The 15,364-nt window shown below is 36.1% G+C and overlaps 1 protein-coding gene and 1 non-coding gene across 12 annotated transcripts in view; both read right to left on the bottom strand.

Annotated features, from left to right (window-relative positions):
- Positions 1-15,364, bottom strand: part of NAV3 (neuron navigator 3) — an 850,488-nt gene that overhangs the window by 438,646 nt on the left and 396,478 nt on the right. The window contains exon 1 of one of the 11 annotated variants that reach the window (XM_068561377.1): positions 5,281-5,342. The exons of the other annotated variants lie outside the window; for them this stretch is intronic. Within the exon in view, the coding sequence (XP_068417478.1) occupies positions 5,281-5,331 (51 nt within the window). The 5' untranslated portion in view covers positions 5,332-5,342. Of the gene's footprint in view, positions 1-5,280; positions 5,343-15,364 lie in introns of those variants that run through there. 11 annotated transcript variants of the gene reach the window in all.
- Positions 2,508-2,615, bottom strand: LOC137776043 (U6 spliceosomal RNA). The gene has a single exon (XR_011076165.1). It is a non-coding gene; the product is annotated as a U6 spliceosomal RNA (small nuclear RNA).

Below are 15,364 nucleotides of genomic sequence, written 5' to 3'. Positions count from 1 at the left end.
AAGTCAAAGTAATGGTGCATCAGTTGTGGGTCTGGCAATGGCAAGAAAGATAGCCTCAAAGAAAACTCATACCTTTTATGGAAACCAAATATTGACCACAATTGGCACATAGAAAACTGCACGGACAAACAAAACTGCTGGATAAACAAATCAAAATTACATAGGAAGCTGACACCCATTCTTTACAGTGGAAAACCAAAGATAAAAATGAGTCACAAATTTTATATTCTTGGAAAGGATAAACGTTCACCCATCTAGTAATGTTTTTTAAAAATTTCCCTGAAGATGTCTAATATTCCCAATATTTTCTTTAACAACAAACTAAGAATACCAACAATGTGTTAATGTCACAGGACAATTGACTACAAACTCGGTCGTGAAAGAAAAAAACAAAACAAAACCTTGACTTGAACAATGTGTCATTTAATAATACCAAAATGTATTCTCAGATTCCTATAACATTTCTAGATTATAAAAAGAGTATGTGTATACTTGTGTGTGTCTGGATATTGGACTTGAGGGAGAATAAAGCGTCCTTTCAACAATAGCTTTATCCAAGACTGGTATTTTTGAAGTAGAGAGGCTTATAAGGGTGTAACACATCAGTCATCCTTTTTTGTCTCTTTGTTATCCAGTGTCCTTATATTTCCTTTGCCCTGACCCACACCAGATTAAGCTTTCATACGCATAACAGATTCTAAAGAAATAAGAGGATCAATTTGTTCAAACTAAGATCTACTACATCTTTGTGAAACTCTAAAGAACAGAACCCATCTCTCTGAAAATAAACAAGGAGGAGAAAAAGAAAATTCTTACAATTTGCCATGAGATTGTACGAATCACTAAGCAAATTATAAAGGCAGTCAGGTAGCCGAAGGCACCTTCATTTTCAATTCTAAGTGAACTATAATGTAAAAAAACTATAATCCTGTTATAGTTCATGAAAACCTTCAAAGGGGATAGACCATCATTTCTTGTGAGTTCTGCGTTCTGCCTTTTTTATTGTACTTCATTGCGTTGCTTGATTTGGGAAAAAAATCCATGTGAAGCTATTTCTGACTTTCCCTTTTTAATGCTAACTGTATACCCCTTGTGATATGCTCTTTTACCACTTGACACCGTATCACAATTAAGTCCAATTCAGGCTTTAAATGGAGAGCTGAGGTCCAAACAACGTGCTTTAATAGGCCCAGAAGGTAATCAAGAGTGAGACCCTCCAGTCACAGCCTATCTCAGTTCTTACCCAGGATTGTCTTTCTTGTTGCTTTCTCAAATTTTAGATTTGCATTCAATAATCATGGCATCTTTGACTTTTAAAAGGAAAATAGAAGTTATTCCTTTTAATCTCTACCAAACCAAAGATTCCTCTTTATTATATCTCTCTGGCAGTGGCTGCCCATGCCTTCCCAGGAGAATCAAGTCTGCTTCTTGAAGCTTTTACTTGAAAGAAAATAATTCCAGCATCTGTTCCATTGGCAATTTGAATATCTGAAGAAAACTGGTCAGCCTCCAGCCTCATTTGGACCCGCTCTGACATATTAAGCACTCTTCTTAAGTCATGGCTCATAGACAGCAGCACAACCCTCTGGATGAGGCCTGCACATCACAGTGTGCAAAGTGTCTAGGAATTCTTTTTTTTAAAATTCTGTTTATTTATTTTTTTGAAGTATAATTCATTTACAATGTTGTGTTAGTTTTTGGTGTAGAGCAAAGTGATTCAGTTATACTATAGGTAGGTGGGTAGATAGATAAATAAATAGGTAGATAGATATAGATATATATTCTTTTTCATATTCTCTTCCATTATGGTTTATTATAGGACATTGAATACAGTTTCCTGTGCTATACAGTAGGTCCTCATTGTTTATCTACTTTATATATAGTAGTGATATCTGCTAATCACAAACTCCTAATTTATCCCTCCCTCACCCCCTTTCCTTTTTGGTAACCATAAGTCTGTCTTCTATGTCTGTGAGTCTGTTTGTTTCATAAACAAGTTCATTTGTGTCCTATTTTAGATTCCACATATTAGTGATATCATACAATATTTGTCTCTTTCTGACCTATTTCACTTAGTGTGATAATCTCTAGGTCCATCTATGTTGCTGCAGATGGGTAGTTCATTCTTTTTAATGGAATTAGTTCATTCTTTTAGTAGTATTCCATTGTACATGTATACCACACCTTCTTTATCCATTCATCTATCAATGGATACTTAGGTTGCTTCCATGTCTTGGCTATTGTAAATAGCACTGCTATGAACACTGGGGTGCATGTGTCTTTTTGAATTAGAGTTTTCTCCAGATATATGTCCAGCAGTGGGATTGTTAGACCATATGGCAACTCTATTTTTAGTTTTTTGAGGAACCTACATACTGTTTCCCATAGTGGCTGCACCAAAATATATCCCTGCCAACAGTGTAGGAGGGTTCCCTTTTCCCCACACCCTCTCCAGAATTTATTATTTGTAGACATTTTAATGATAGCCATTCTGACTGGTGTGAGGTAAAAATATGGAACACTACACGAATGTGCATGTCATCCTTGCTCAGGGGCCATGCCAATCTTCTCTGTATCATTCCCATTTTTAGTATATGTGCTGCCGAAGAGAGCACTGTCTAGGACTTCTCTTGATCTTTACTATGTTTCTATCATGACTAAGGTTTTTATTTTTTAGCAGCTGCTTCATACTACTGGCTCATATTAATCTTGTAGTCATATAAAAATACCCAGATTCACCTTTCTAAAAGGCGCCGTTTGCTATCAAGCTGTGTTTCCACTACCTTAAAATTGTCCAAACTGGTTTTTACAATAAATATTCACATTCAAATTTAATCCCATAATTTGATGCAATCCATCAGTTGAAGCTATTAACCTTGTACACTGATGTTCTCATCCATCATATTAATGCTCCCTCCCATATTTCTATCATCTGCAAAAGTTAATTACATATCTTTTATGACTTCATCTAAGTTTTAATATTTAAAAATGTTTTTAAATGTTAAACCCAGTCTCAGGGCTGAATCCTTCGTGGTCAGATCCTCAAATATCTCTCAACGTAACAGAATCGTTAGAAACAAAAAGTCCTGCCTTTTCCGTTTACAATTATATTTCCTTCTCTGTTCATCTGATGCCCATCATTACAGTCTAGTTAGAATCACTCTCTTTAGAATTGTATTTCATACCAAGTTTTCCTTCATCGTGCCTGTCATTAAAGAAGAACATCTCTTTTCAATAGCCCTGGGTAAGATTAGGGTGGGAGAATATTTCCCACTTCACTTTATGTCATTGAAAGTTTATTGTCAACACTGTGGGATGGCTTAACATCACATGTATCTTAACTTAAAAGGCCAACTTGAATCTTACCCACCATCTTGAAAGCGTGATATACAAAAATTTTTGCTCAACTAGAACAACAGAAATCTTGAATTTGACAATGAGCAAAGTAAAACACAAATTGATTGCAGTAACCAAATTGCTCAGGCAGACTTACAGAGACACCACCATGCCACTGAACAACTGATGATGTAATTTTCCATCTAGAATCCCAGATTGTATTTTACTGTAAAATTACCGGTAGGAAGTGATAGCACTAGGTCCTTCCAACATACTGTTCTATGATATCAAAATGGAACAAATTTATAATCCTGTTTTTTTTAACATGCTGCTTTCTGATTACTTTCCAAATATGGTTTAACAATTTTAAATGACTGCTTTAATGTGTCAAACACTAAATAGGATTTATCCACTGGTCTTTTTCTTAGGTATAACTGCCCAAAATAGAATCAACAGACTTAATCTATTGCCACATAAATTTATTTTATAATTCAAGAAAATATTTAAAAAGAAGAAAAAGAAGTCTATATCAAATACAGCAGGACACTACTTTCAAGGCATCAAATATTTTGGGAGACCATTATCATACCAGTCAAAATGTGATTGAGTCTGAAAAGTGTCCATTTAATTATTTTTCCGACTTTTAATAACTATTCAGACTATGACATTTAGCAGAACTAAGCAGTAGAAATAATAATCCTGGAAAAACGAGTCATTATTTCATCTTTCCAAAGCACGAGAGTAGCTGAAATGCTATACGTGAGAAAAGAGTTCCCAGTTGGCTACTGTCTCAAATCTCAAGTCCAAAGGCAGAGAAATCCTCCTGCTTGGTATACAGGCAATTCTGTACTCAAAGTCATTAAGTCACCTTTGTAGCAGTAACTCACTGTCCAACTATATGATATTTTATAAGTATTTTCATCCCTCCAGTCTTCCTTTTCCCATTTCCTTCTCCAAATAGATTGACATTTCTTGGAAGACAGATTATTTCTGTAATTTCTATATGTTTCTCATAAGGACTAAAACAGTATTAGGTATATAGTATCATATACCTATATACACACACACATACATATATACAGACATAGATACCTGTAGGTAGATTGAAAAACAGCTCTTCAACATCCAGGAGGCTAGGAAGTTTATTTTTACAAGGATTGCAACACTGTTTATACTGATACTTTTTTTTACCTTGACTTCTAATGGGGATTTCACACAAGTGTTCCTGGGCAACGACCTATGGTTTTCAGGTAAATGCATTTTCAGATTGTCTAAGGCATATATACTATCTAGCCCTGTAAGAAAATGTTTGCCAACTTGGATTTAAGCAAAACACACAACACAGAGTACCCCTCAACTAACAGGAGTAATGGGAGAAGCTAGATTAGCCTGATAGGTTTTCTCTTGACTGCTCTTTTACTGCTGTCATTATCAGCTTGCCAACTGGGCAACAGGTTACCACTCTTTACTAATGCCTCCTAGATTATGTTCCTATATTTTGACCTTAAGTATTTAGCTAATCTTGTGGAGCTACATGGATTTCTAGTCTGGTTTCAGTATCAGGCCTTCCTGACCCCTGTTACATTTTCCCATATAATTCCTTGGTCTCCTATCCACTTGAGAGTTCACTGTTGTCCCAGTTATTTTATTTTCCTTTGTCCCCCTCTGTCAAGGACTACCAGAAAGGTTGCAAAGCCATTGTAATTGACTCAGAATACACATGTAACCACACCAAGACCTCTCTATTGCTCAGCAAGCCTTTAATTCCCTCCTGAATGACTCCTTATTGCATTCTCCTCCACACTTGACCCCAAACTTTACCATCAAAACTTCTCAATCTTTCTTCCTTCTCTCACTACCCTCAAGTCATTCCAGGAGTATTTACTGAGAAGATGGCCTTGCTTCTAAATTTACAGACAAGATGATAGCCTCTAGAAACAACACCTTGCAGTCTCCTTCCTCTCCACCTGAAGATGTGGCTGGCTTCTTCTGCATGTATCCTTTCACTGAGCTCTACCTTCCAAGGATCCTGAGTTTATCCCCAATCTTCTCATAGGCAATGTGTTCCATCAAAGGCTTTCTGCTCCTTTATCACTGTCTTTGTTTCTCTCACTCATCTGACTCAAACATTCCCAGCTTTCACAAGAGCCAATGATTAATACCTGGTTAAGTGGTGTAAATTCTTACTGGGATAATAAGAGGACAAGAGACAGCCTCAGTTTCATGCAGAATGAATGATGTAATACCACGAACAATGTGTTGGTTTCAGTTACTAACTCATTTGACAAAGTCTAATGATTAATATTAAAATCAGCAAAAATTACTGTAACACTAGCTTTTAACCAAAAGACAACACCTTAGTCCCAGATTATAAATTTTTTAAAATAAAATAGGGAGTTCCTCATCCCACTTATTTAACACCTCACTGTACAAAATAAGACACAGAAATACAGTTATTGTTCACCCCTTGAAATGCAAATCTTACACAGAAAGATGGAGCTACTTAGTATCCAAGGATATTCTCATGACCTATTTTAGAACCACTACATTCTTAAGTTCATATCTTCCAAAAAAGCCCATTATGATTTTTTAATTTTACATAAAATAAATATTATTATGTTAGTTTCCTGACACACCTTCCCCTGACTTCTTTTTTTTTAAATTAATATACTATGAAAAACACTGAAAACAACCCCCACCACAATCAAAACTTAAGTATGGCAAAGAGCCTATATAAAAGTTTAAGAAGTGCCATATTCTACAAGCTCCCTGAAATTAGGCTGAGGAAAAATAATGTGTCTTATATATGCTTCCACTTGTTAAACAGAGAAGTCCTTTCACAATACACAAGGCTTCTCACTTACTCCTATAGCTTTCTGTCTCAACTCAAAACTCAAAGTCTTGTGTTTCTGATTCCTAGGATAAATACCTAGGAGTGAAGTGCTGTGTCATTTGAGAGGTATACGCTTAATTTTATAATGACGGTGTATCATTTACATTGCCACCAGCAAAAGCAATATGCTGAGACAAATTAGTTCAATCAGGACAGGCTACATATATATTAACATTGTACCAGCTGAATTAAGGATGCAACTGATATGATGGCTAAAACTGTAACATAGAGGTCAAACTTGAAAAACTCATAAGCAGAGTGAAAAAGAGCAAAGAGCTAAAATTACGTCAGAAGAAAACTTTTATAGAGGGAGCAGAACAGATCATTAATAAGATTTTAGGTATACTGAATGTGGAAACCAGAAAAATAAGCAATAAGAGTCTCAATATTTACTGAAGAATGAGTGGTAATTATGAAAACTTGGTGAAACTATATGAAGATCAAAAGAAGTTCACTGTGTTCTTAACAAATTCAAATTAACTAAATAAGAGGCTTTTTAACCCTTCTGCCTAAGAAGAGTCATACACTTCTTAATTTTTTTTTTTTTTGGTACAATGATAAACTAATGTCAAAAATCATGAAGTCAGGAAAATAATGTTATTAATGAAAAAAGAAAGACATTAATTTGTTATCACACCCATCTGCAAAACTGAATTCCTAAAAAAATACTGAGCACTGCCTACAGTTTTAATGACCAACCAATAATTTTATATTTAGCCACATTTTTAGTCATATATAAAGGCAAGAAAAAGACATCTTCAGTAATTCAAACTTCCTATTTATTAAACAAGCTATTTGAATACATACTCTAGGTGACTGAGTAGTAAGTCAAATTTAAGAGATCTTAAATAAGGAAGTGATGGCATATAATACTGGCAGGGAGAATAAAAACCAGTTAAATAAAAGTTGTTTAATTGTAGTAAATATAGTAAAAATTAAAAAAACCTGACAATACAAAAATTAAAAATAGGTATTTATATAATACAAATATATAATGTAAAAATTAATAGCTTGTAACAATAACATAATTCCTAAACCTCAGACTATTGTATGTATATATAAAACAATGGAAAATAATGACTAAATTGATGGGGGCAGGTAAAGAAAAAGTGCTAAATGTATCACACTTTATAAGGATTTTGTTTTTCTCTGTCTCTCCTTTTTATTCTCATTTTTTTCTTTCTCTTACTGTCTTTGCCAATTAAATTTTGTTGTTGGTATTTCTAAAATCAAGAAATATTAGTTCCAATTCTTTATACCCAGGAAAAAATAACATTTCAAAAAATACTTTCCCCATAAATGATCTTTTTTTTTTTTTTTTTTTTAAATATCAGACTCTCCTAAACTGATAACCTACAATCTACCTGGCAAATTTCTGTGCACTTCTGTTGGTCTGAAAGGCTAAGGGTCTGAAAGTTGCTTAGGAGTCCTTCACTCCCTTTCTCCCAAGGAGGAATCCTCGGTCATCACATTCCCTGACACGGGGTCACCTGGCTTCTGCTGAAATAGTCACAGTATTTGCAAGTTAACTTCCTTGCAAGCCACCTTACACCATGGTTGCAGAGCGCTAACAGAAAATGATGCTTCTCTTCCACCTCCCAGTATTATTCACCCATTTGTTCCTCTTCTGCCGTCATGTAGTCTACTGGCAAGCCTTCTCCTTTCCAGGGTAATCAGAGCAGCTTATCCTCACTGGAAACCATGAAAAACCTCTTACCCTTCCAGTCATCCTCTTAGAAGATGACCCCAAGAAATGGATTTGGTACTTCAGATGTGGTCTTGACCACAGAATGGGATTCATCAGTACAGTACCATGGGTAAAACACTCCCTTTAACTGGAAATATACCTTTATTAATGTATGATGAGTCCTAATTTCATTGTTATTTTTTCATTCAAACTGAACTATTTAACATACTATTTCAAAATTAATTTGTAAAAGAATAACTCTCCCCTTCCCCCCATATATGTCATAAACATTCCCCCCCCCTTTATTTTTTTTTGCAAAATCAGATTTCGCCCAACCAATAATATATGTTTTTGACTTCTGTAATGGCCCTTTTTTTGGCTACATATCACCTTATCACTTTCTAGACGGTTATTTTCACAATTTTTAAAGCATTCCGGTTCTACGTACCAGTTTTCCACATATTAGAAACTTCACATTAAAGAGGAAAATATCCACACATTCAGTGAAGCATGTTTAAGCTTTAAATTGAGTGCTATATTGTTAGTTTTCTCATGTCTACATGGGGATAATAATTACATTGCAACAGTTTTAATAAAACCTGTAAAAATCCACCAAGTATAGGAATTGAAAAATAATTGGTATGCAATAAATTAGTAATTATCAGTTCTAATCCAAGAATTGGGAATCAAGTGGCATCGTTTTTTCTCTTTACTGTATAACTGAACAAACAGAAAATGTTAATTAATAATACGGTTACCGTCAATTTAATTAAAAAAAATAAACTTTGTAATTTTCTTTTAAGGCATTGATGACATTCTTTTAATTCATACAAATGACTGTTAAATCAAACAGATTTTGTACTTCATATTAAAATTTGATTTAAACAATTCAAATGCATAATGAAAAAGGTCACTGTGTGAATCATTATAAAACACTAGGACATTTGTCTTTTAGATTTAAATGTTTAAAGCTCCAGAACCATAGCCACTCTCTACTTAGAAGAGACAATTATCCATGTGGATTTGAATTTTCCATCATCTGACATTATTCCAATTTATTATTACTGTAATTTTCTGGGATCTGAAAGGTTGAGTAGAATAGTTGAGGTTAAAAGAAAATCCGTTTACTTCTCACAAACTTATTTTCATACCATTTTAAAATTTGCTGCTAAAGGAATAATTATTCTTTGGGTAGATTTGGCTTAAATCAGTCAGATACAATTTTCACTACTAGTTAGGAATACCCAATTTAATCAGTTTTTACAATAAAAACTGTCTTTTGATCTGGTATGACCTTCTTGGTGAATGTTCAATGAATGTTGATTTTGCTCCTATTAAGTGTAGCATCAGGCTAAATGCTGGACATACACAGAGGTAACAAAAAAGTATAAAACCTTATTCTCTGCATGAAAAAAGACACTACCTAAGTAAAGATATGGGATATACAAAGAAGACACATACCCTAGAAATATGTAATGCCATTATTTTAAGAAAACATATTAGAAAACAGTAGCTAACATTTATATGCTATTTAAGATGTGCCAAGTACTATTTTAGATTACTTCCTTTAGTCCTCATAACAACTCTATGAGATAGGTCCTTTTATCCAGATCTAACTAATGAGGAAACTGAAAGACAGAGGCCAATCTCTTGCCTCAAATCACACCAACAGTTAGTACTGGAGCCAGGGTTTAAACCAAAATCCAGTTCCAGAACCCACAATCTTAACTGCTCTACTGCTCTGCTTCTCATTACACCTTTTCTGCCCAGTAATTTATTGAGGTATGATTTACATCTAGAAAATATATACATCTTAAGTATACAGCTTGAAAAACTTTGGCAAATGTATATGCCTGTGTAACCACCATCCAAATCAAGATATACGTATGAGTGCCTGTGTGCTTTTGTGGATGTGTGTGCACCTGTGCACTTTTGGGTCTGGCTTCCATTAATTATATCTTGGTAAATTTATTTATAAACTTTGGGGGAAAAGGAGGTGTCATTAGGAAGTAATGATAACAACTAAAGCCTTCTATACGCCTCGTAATTGCCCCATGAGGAAGCTATTGCAATTGTCTCCATTTTACAGAATAGGAACTGAAGTGCAGAAAAATTAAGGAGGAAGCAGTAAGACTTGGCATTTTCACTCTACCAACTGATCAATTAAAAAGATAAAGAGGTAAAAAGAGATGACAAGATGGACATTAGGAGAGATTTTAAAATACCAAGAAAAAATTCCATAATTCACATTTATATTCGATTTGCCATGAGAATCCAACTGGACATGGACTAGACTGCATATCTTGAGAGATTCACTATGGACCAAACAGAAAGAAGCTGAAGTTAAACATCCAGGAACCCAATGAGGAAGAATAAGTTGGAGACAGGAAGTATATTCTTAAAGGATGCCAAAATTAAGATGGATGGGGTGGGACATCAAGGGAAGTAAAGAGAGAAGAGGGAGCAAGGGAAAAGCTAGTGAAATTCACTGTCACTCAAAAGGGAACTAGAAAAACACATGAAAGCATGTTTGAAAGTTTCTAGAATGTGGTCAGATTCAGTCACCAAATCAATGCGAAACACTTGGAAATACTGGTTATCTCTAGAAAAGCATTGGCTGTTGAATTCTTACAAGACAGAGGGCATACTAGTAGTTGAAGAGCCCGATAAATGGCTATGAGTCCTTCACAGAAATTACATATATAAAGTTATCCTTTAATTTGTGACAGTTGCTAATATCCTGTAGTTGTTCTTGTCACCTTTAGAGAACATTATCAGGTCTGGCCTTGTTCATTTGAGTTCTGTTTCTCCTAGATGGAATGCTCACCCTTCTTCCCCTTTCACTTGCCTTTAGTGGTTCTTAGTCCTGGGTGTACATCAGAATTTCCTGGAGAACTTTTAAAACAGTATCAATGTTCACATCCCCTGGGAGAGGACGGCATATCAAAGAAGTACCTGGGAGTTTTTTCAAAGTATACATGCTTCCTTCTCCACCCCTGGGATGTTGGGAAGCAGAATGTAGAGTTTGCAAATGACCCTTAGTGGATTCTGCTATTCTTCCCTCCTCTTTAAGAAACACTGTTCTATGCATTCCTTGGATGAGCTCAAGCTCTCCTAAGGCTTCAAAAACCAGGTGTACCCTAATGACTCCTAAATCTTCATCTCCATTCCGGATACCATGTGACCAGTACATATTTCTCCCTGTACCTCCAAAGAAACTTCAACCTCAACACACCTTTTTTCCTCTGCCTTCCTCATCTGAATGAATGGTGTTACCATGCACAGAATCATACTGAATTTCTGTTTTTCCCCATATCTTTATTTCTTCACCCACTCCCAGAGTTAAATGGGGGCCAAACGAAATTTTAGGGGAAAAAATAAAAGTAGCATAATTTTAGGCTCTAATTGCTTCTTACCTCAATATTACTGCACTACTTTTGAATTGGCCTCATTAACACTAATCTTGTTCTTCCGAAATCCATCCTCCACAGTGCTGCCCAAGAGACCTGCCTGACAATTTCACTCATTTACCTAAATCCGTGCAATGGGTTCACCCATCGTGGGCAAACATCAAAATTCTTATGGTGACCGACAATGTCTCTGAGAGCCATGAGAATACACAGTACATCTTGAATTTAGTTTCTTTAGAACAGTAATGACATTGGTGGCCCCCAAGGAACCACAGATTCCAGTATTCATGCCTTTGTTGTAGTCCTCTCCCCGTGAATCTGTCCTTGAGTAGCAGATGGGAAGTGTAGACATCGGAAGGATACAGGCATACCAATTAAACATACGAACGAGGGTGTTAAAAAATGTTCTATTGTGACTTTGGTAACTGTTTTTAAAGATTTTGTTTTATTTTTAAGCTTATGTAGCGGTATATGCACTCATTTATTGCACATGGCACTTCATTTTATGAAAGGCTGTGTCTGGAGTTATAACAGCAGATTCAAATGACAGGTATGTCATGCACCATTACTTTAAAGTAAAACTGCATATAAGGAAGTAATTTGTCTTTCCAAGATTAAAATATATATATATTTCTGATGATAATAAAATATCTAACAGGGCAGAAAAATTAAAGGAATATTGGAAAATTTAAAGAAGAAAAATAATCACCCTAAATAGTAAGAAAGTCTTTAATCAAGAAAAAGAAGGGACTCCTGCCAGGGGTCATCTGCTGTTTACAGGAGGGTTTAACATGTTTTCCCTCTTATATTTAAATCATTCAAATTCAGCTAACCATTGCTGAGCTCCTACTGTGAACAGTGACCTGCACTTTCCTTTATGTTAATTCATTTATTATTAATATTTTGCACATACTGGTATTGACATTAAAATCCTATTTAAGAATAACTGAACAAAGTGTTTATATTCAAAGGTAAGTATCATTTTCTAGTGCCCTATTAATATTATAAACAATGTTCAGTATACTAATTTTCAATACATATCTTATCAGACATTAATAAAAGACCCTGTCAAAATTTGCATGATTGGTCATTTTTTTTCTTTAAAATATCTTCTTTGTCCTGTTGTGTCTAAATCTTTGCAATTATGTGAATAATATCACATTCTTGGTATCTGTGCAGAAAAAAGCCTATACTATCATTCAAGTGCACATACACAGTATATATCACCGACATTTATATATCAATTTACACATTATTAGCTTTTTCAGAGAGAAAATTGATTCAACTTCATCCGTCCTTGGTAAAATGAGTTACATCTGACTGTTCATGTAAAACATCAAGGCTATCAGGGAATAAAACACACACCATATTTTCAAAGGCAAATGAAGGAAGTAACCTTACGATTGCCTTCAACAGTAATTCTGTTGTTTTTGCTTCTAAATATTTCCTTTTACTTACAGGAAGCAGTCAAGGTTGACACATTAGGCGGTCTTGCCTAGAAGAGAATATTTTTAATAGTGATTTGCTGGAGGCATGGCTTTGGGCTGTGCAGTGTCCCTGGAACTGGCTGTTTAAAATCCCAGATGGGCTGACTCATCCCTTCCACTTTTGGAGGTTAAAAAAAAAGAAGGCACATCTTACAATTTACTGCAGGCAGATCTCTGAGGCCAGGTTGTAGATCATCTGCTCAGACTGCAAAATTATATCCAAATACGCAAATCAAAAACCTCAAATTTAGTTGCTGTGACTCTGACTTCTATAAAGGTCATCAGCCAATGCTTCAAAACGCAGGGTTTTTTTTTATGCCAGGTATTTCTCGTGTATAGATCAAGGTATCAGCCAAAGATTAAAGATTATCACATGGCTAGCACACATATTGAATCTGAGGAATTAGAAGGACAAAGGGACATGGTCTCTGGTTCCAAGATAAAAAAGTATTGTGATATTGTGATTTACAAGGCATATGTATTTGGTCATTTGGATGACCTAAGGATGAGGCTGGCTGCCAATGGAGTTAACCACGTGATTAGAATGTTGGAACTTTCAGTCCCACTCCCTGACCTCTGGAGAGGACCTGGGGGTTGAATTAATCACCAGTGGCCAATGATTTAACCAATCATGCCTTATATAATGAAGCCTCCATAAAACCAAAAGGATGAGATTCGGAGAGCTTCTGGGCTGGTGAACACTGTGGAGATGCGGGAGAGTGCCCACCTAGAGAAGGCATGGAAGCTCTGTGCCCTTTCCCCATACTATGCCCTATGCCTCTCTTTCATCTAGCTGTTCCTGAGTTATATCCTTTTATAATAAAGTGGTAATGTAGTAAGCAAAATATTTCTCTGAGTTCTATTAGCTGCTCTAGCAAATTAATTAAACCCAAGAAGGATGTTCTGAGAACCTCTGATTTATAGCCAGTAGCTCAGAAGGAAAGATAACAACCTGGGCTTGCAACGTATGAAATGGGGGTGCAGTCTTGTAGAACTGGACCCTTAAACCTGTGGAATCGACGTTATCTCTGGGTAAACTGTCAGAATTGAGTTGAATTCATGGACACCCTGCTGGTGTCTAAGAATTGCTTGTTGGAGTTGAGGAGAATCTCCCCACATGCACTGGAAATTTAAGTATGCAATTAAGTTATTAAATATCAGAACAAATTTAAGTATGTAAATGAAAAGACCACAAATACAACAGGAATCCAAGAAAGGAAAAATGACTGGTTCATGGAAGACAGGATAGGATGTAAAAAAGTAGAGTCTATCAAGTTGACAGATTGCTAGACCTTCTCCATCACGTTCCTACTTTCATCCTTACAGCAGTAGTGAACAAAGATATCTCAACTGTTTTCTAAGTCAAATGGCCCCTTTTGTACTCTGGATGCTATCTTTTCCCATTGAAATGTTCCTCCACGATTCCATTTTTGCTCAGAATCTTCAAATTCATCTCTCTTTTCTGACTCTTTCCCTTGAGTCTCTCTCACCTTAAAAAAAATCTTTCGACCCTATTTTTCCTCACGTTATCTCCTAGCTTTGGGAAATGTCTAGTCTACACAAATTGGATTTATTTCCTCACCTCTCTTTTATCTATAAACTGAAAACAAGCTCTTAACCCAACTTCCTCAACGAATCTAATCTAAACCAAGTCAGCAATGGCTTGCTAAGTGCCAAAAGGTCTAGTGGCCTTTCAGTAAAATTTGATTACTCTCTCCTTGAAATTCTACTCACTATTCTCAAGCTTTCATGAAACCGTTATTTGTTGGTTTCCCTCAGAACTTGGCTCTTCTTCTATCTCCTCTGTGGTCTTTGTTTCTAGCTACCATTTAAATGTGATTTTCCCCCAATTATAACCACATTCCTCTTTACTATTTAGTTTATATCTGTCAAATGATCCCAGATGATGTTTTTTCGTTTGTTTGTTTTGGCTGAGTTGGGTCTTTCTTGCTGCACGTGGGCTTTTCTCTAGTTGTGGCGAGCGGGGGCTACCCTTCGTTGTGGTGCACAGGCTTCTCGTTGCGGTGGCTTCTCTTGTTGTGGAGCATGGGCTCTAGGGCGCGTGGGCTTCAGTAGCTGTGGTACGCAGGCTCCGTAGTTGTGGCTTGCAGGCTCTAGAGTGCAGGCTCAGTAGTTGTGGCGCATGGGCTTAGTTGCTCCGCAGCATGTGGGATCTTCCTGGACCAGGGCTCAAACCCATGTCCCCTGCATTGGCAGGCGGATTCTTAACCACTGTGTCACCAGGGAAGTCCCCCATATGATGTTTTGTAACTTTGCTTATGTCCCTGAGACGGTTACAACCATGTCCAATATGTGCAGGTGATTTACACAGGTGAAACCCAGACTGAAATACACAGGTTACACATACATTTCATCCATTCATTCATATTCATTTCTCTCTCTCACACACACACACACACACGCACACACACATGTTAAAGCAACCACCCATTGCACATTTCCATCTAGAAGCTTCCCAGGTTACACAGAATTGCTATATCTCAAACTGAAGACATATTTTCCTTATCTCCCCCATGCTCTTCTTCCTGGT

This window comes from Eschrichtius robustus, chromosome 13, assembly GCF_028021215.1.
Source record: "Eschrichtius robustus isolate mEscRob2 chromosome 13, mEscRob2.pri, whole genome shotgun sequence".
Lineage (NCBI taxonomy): Eukaryota > Metazoa > Chordata > Mammalia > Artiodactyla > Eschrichtiidae > Eschrichtius > Eschrichtius robustus.
This window is presented reverse-complemented; position numbering and strand designations above follow the sequence as displayed.